The sequence below is a fragment of the Lactuca virosa genome, chromosome 2, assembly GCF_052849685.1.
Source record: "Lactuca virosa cultivar CGN04683 chromosome 2, Lactuca_virosa_CGN04683_v6, whole genome shotgun sequence".
Classification (NCBI taxonomy): Eukaryota; Viridiplantae; Streptophyta; class Magnoliopsida; order Asterales; family Asteraceae; genus Lactuca; species Lactuca virosa.
The window spans coordinates 243,022,372-243,025,521 of NC_136427.1; the positions used below are offsets into that span (position 1 = coordinate 243,022,372).

The window sequence follows — 3,150 nt, forward strand, 5'->3', positions numbered from 1 at the left end:
ATGGTTGTGGACATATTGACAAACAGAAAATTGTGTTTCTCTAATTTTTCATTTGAGGTCCAAAAAGATGTTGATGATCATCTTACTAGACTTTTTTGGGCTAATGATACTTCGAAAGCCAACTCTAAGGAATTTGGAGATGTACTATCTTTTGATGTTACTTATCAAACAAACAAGTAATTCCTAATCCTTATTTGTTCTTTTTATGGTATTTGTTCTTTTTAATAATACTTATAAAAAAAAAATTCAGGTATTCCATAGTTTTTGTTCTTTTTACTGGAGTTGATTACCACAAGCGTTGTGTTACTTTTGGTGTTGGTTTACTAGCTCATGAGACAGCAGATGCATATGTGTGGTTGCTTGAAGAGTTCCGTAAAGTATTTGTCAAGCCACCCATGATGATTATAACAGATCAGGATTCATCAATGAAGAAAGTTGTTAATTTTGTTTTTCCTGAATCCAAGCATAGACTATGCATGTGGCACATCACTCAAAAACTTGAGGAAAAGGTATATTCTTTGTTTCTTGATTCATATATATGTTTATAACCATATAGATCATAAAGCACACTGTGAATTCACAATGTAAATTTGCATATGATGAAAGAAACAAATCTAAATCATAAATCACATTGTGAATTCATAATGTGAAACAAATGTTATATTACTATGAATTACATCAAATATTCAACTTATGTAATGATTCTTATGTGTTTCTTTTTTTTATATTCCTATCGATTTTTATAACCATCCGGACTTCCAAAAGACATTTTTTTATATTATATGGGATCTTCAATGTTCTCCACAAGATTTTGAAAGTTTCGGGTCAACAATGTTAGATAAGTTTCATCTAAAAGAAAATGACTGGTTAAAGAGTGTTTTTAAAATAAGGGATTTATGGATTCCGGCTTTTATGAGAGATCTTGAACTTTGTGGTTTGATGTGAACTACTTCAAGATCAGAGAGTATGAATTATGCTTTCTCACATTTTTTGTATCATAAATCAAATTTGGTGATGTTCATGATGTCATTTGCTAGTGCAATGGAGAAGCAAAGACATCATCAATCTTTATTAGATTATCAGTCCACAACTACTACCCCCAAGCTAAGGACTCCTTTGGCTATTGAAAATCATGCATCGGAAATTTATACACATAATATTTTCTTGGACAATCAAAAAGAGTTATACAAATCCATGTTTTATTGTGTTCAAGAATTTGTAGTTATTGAAGATGAAAGTGAAGTTTATGTTTTGAGAGATAAGAAGAAAAAAAAAGTTGATTGATAAAAATGTGAATGAGGATTAAGATTCTGATGATTTTTATCGAAATAGTCTTCCTTCTCATTGTCCTAATACTCGTTACAAGGTATGTCTCTTTGTCCTAATAGAGTTTTTATTAAATATAAAATGTAGTTTAAAAAATCACACTGTGAATGTAGGATGTTTTGCCATTTCATAGTGTGAATTCTTATAGAGTTATAAATTGGTTTGTACTTTTCATTAGATTAGTATGGAATATGTATTTTTTTTGTGAATTTGATTTGAAGTACATATTTATATTATAGTATTATGATTTTTGATGTCCCGTTGATTAATAATGTGAATCAATGTTAATTTGTTTATTAATGATAATTTTGTAGGTTGTATTTAGTAGAAGGGGTGATAGCATTAGCATCAGTTGTAGCTGCATGCTTTTTGTCCAGGAAGGATTGTTATGTCGTCATATGTTTTTCATATTAAGTATGAAAGAGTATGATGAAATTCCATCAAATTTCATTTTGAGGAGATGGGGAAAATATATCATAACTGATGGATTGTTGAGAAAAAAGTACGTGTATCCTCATAAAGGCAGTAAAAATGAATGTTTGATTCAAGATGCGTATGCTATTCTTCGTTTGTCCATTAACAATATAACAAATAATGAGGATGAGTTGGCTAAATATATAAAGCAATTTCAGGAGGTTGATAGTGGTATTCCTTTATGTACCTCATCAAGGGCATCTTCGAGTAGATCAGTTCACATTGAAAAAATTATTGGAGCTGCAGTACCTGATGTTATCAACATTCATAATCCACAGGGGATCAGAAACAAGGGATGGGCCATTGGTAAAAGAATCAAGAGCACTAGAGATAAAGTTATTGAGACATCTAAAAAGGGTTCTAGGTTGTGCATTTTATGTCATAAACCAAATCACAATGCTAGGAGTTGCATTTTGAGGTTAAAGAAGTCTGACTTAGAATCTGAGGTTACAGAAGGCTGATTGTTTCTAATTTTTTTAAGACTAATAAAATAAGATTTGATTTTTGTAATGATCATTCAATGGATAGAAATGTTGAAATATTCATGTTAATTTTGATATTCATTGTTTTAGACTTTATTTCTAATAATAGAATATATTTTTTTCGAATTTATTGTTTTTGGTAAAATATATTTTTTTATTGTTAGTTTTTTGAATTTTTTCTAATAAAATTTTCATGTTAATGATTTAATTTATGTATATTAATTATCATTGTTAATCTCACATATAAAAATTTCATGTTAAAGATTGTCTTAATGTAATTTAATTCACATTGTGAAGCTCAACTATTAATTGTTCTAATGGTCTATATGTACCGTAATTCACATTGTGAACCTCACATATAAAATATACATGTTATAATATGTACTTTAATTCACATTGTGAATATCACATATAAAATTTTCACAAGGTTAATGTTACTTTATATAAACAATGTTTTTCTACATCTATTGTATTGTTATTACATTAACATTTAATCATTTAGACCAAAAGAAATGAAGTAAATGTATGAAATGACAATGTACTTTAATTCTTTATTCAAAATAGAAATATACTTACTCCCCCCCCCCACACACACACACACACCAATAACATATCTTTAATAAAACATGTAATTGTATAACATAAATTTAGACATTCACATGAAAATATAAACATCTTTTAAGTATTAGTAAAGTTCATTTTGATATAGAAACTCACATCAAATTGTAACATAACAAGCGTGTATATGTTCTTAAAGAAATTAAATTGCATCTAAACTTATACCAATTATGAATAGAAAACTAAGTTTTAAGTTTTACACTTCTTTTTCCAATCCTTGAAGTACTATATCCTTTCTCCCCTTTTTTCT

At 28.3% G+C, this 3,150-nt stretch overlaps 1 protein-coding gene across 1 annotated transcript; it reads left to right on the forward strand.

Moving 5' to 3' along the window:
- LOC145158355 (protein FAR1-RELATED SEQUENCE 8-like) lies at positions 1-2,261 on the forward strand. Its single transcript, XM_079077265.1, has 3 exons — positions 1-176; positions 251-509; positions 1,641-2,261. Exons 1-3 carry the CDS (start codon positions 1-3, stop codon positions 2,259-2,261), a joined length of 1,056 nt encoding a protein of 351 aa, XP_078933391.1.
- Positions 2,262-3,150: the final 889 nt, after the last annotated feature.

What these genes read in the sequence shown, in the direction of transcription:
- LOC145158355 (XM_079077265.1), top strand. Translation starts at nt 1, where the DNA reads ATGGTTGTGGACATATTGACAAACAGAAAATTGTGTTTCTCTAATTTT. An exon ending in GTTACTTATCAAACAAACAA is followed by an intron (nt 177 to 250) that starts GTAATTCCTAAT and finishes AAAAAAATTCAG; the next exon opens with GTATTCCATAGTTTTTGTTC. An exon ending in CTCAAAAACTTGAGGAAAAG is followed by an intron (nt 510 to 1,640) that starts GTATATTCTTTG and finishes ATAATTTTGTAG; the next exon opens with GTTGTATTTAGTAGAAGGGG.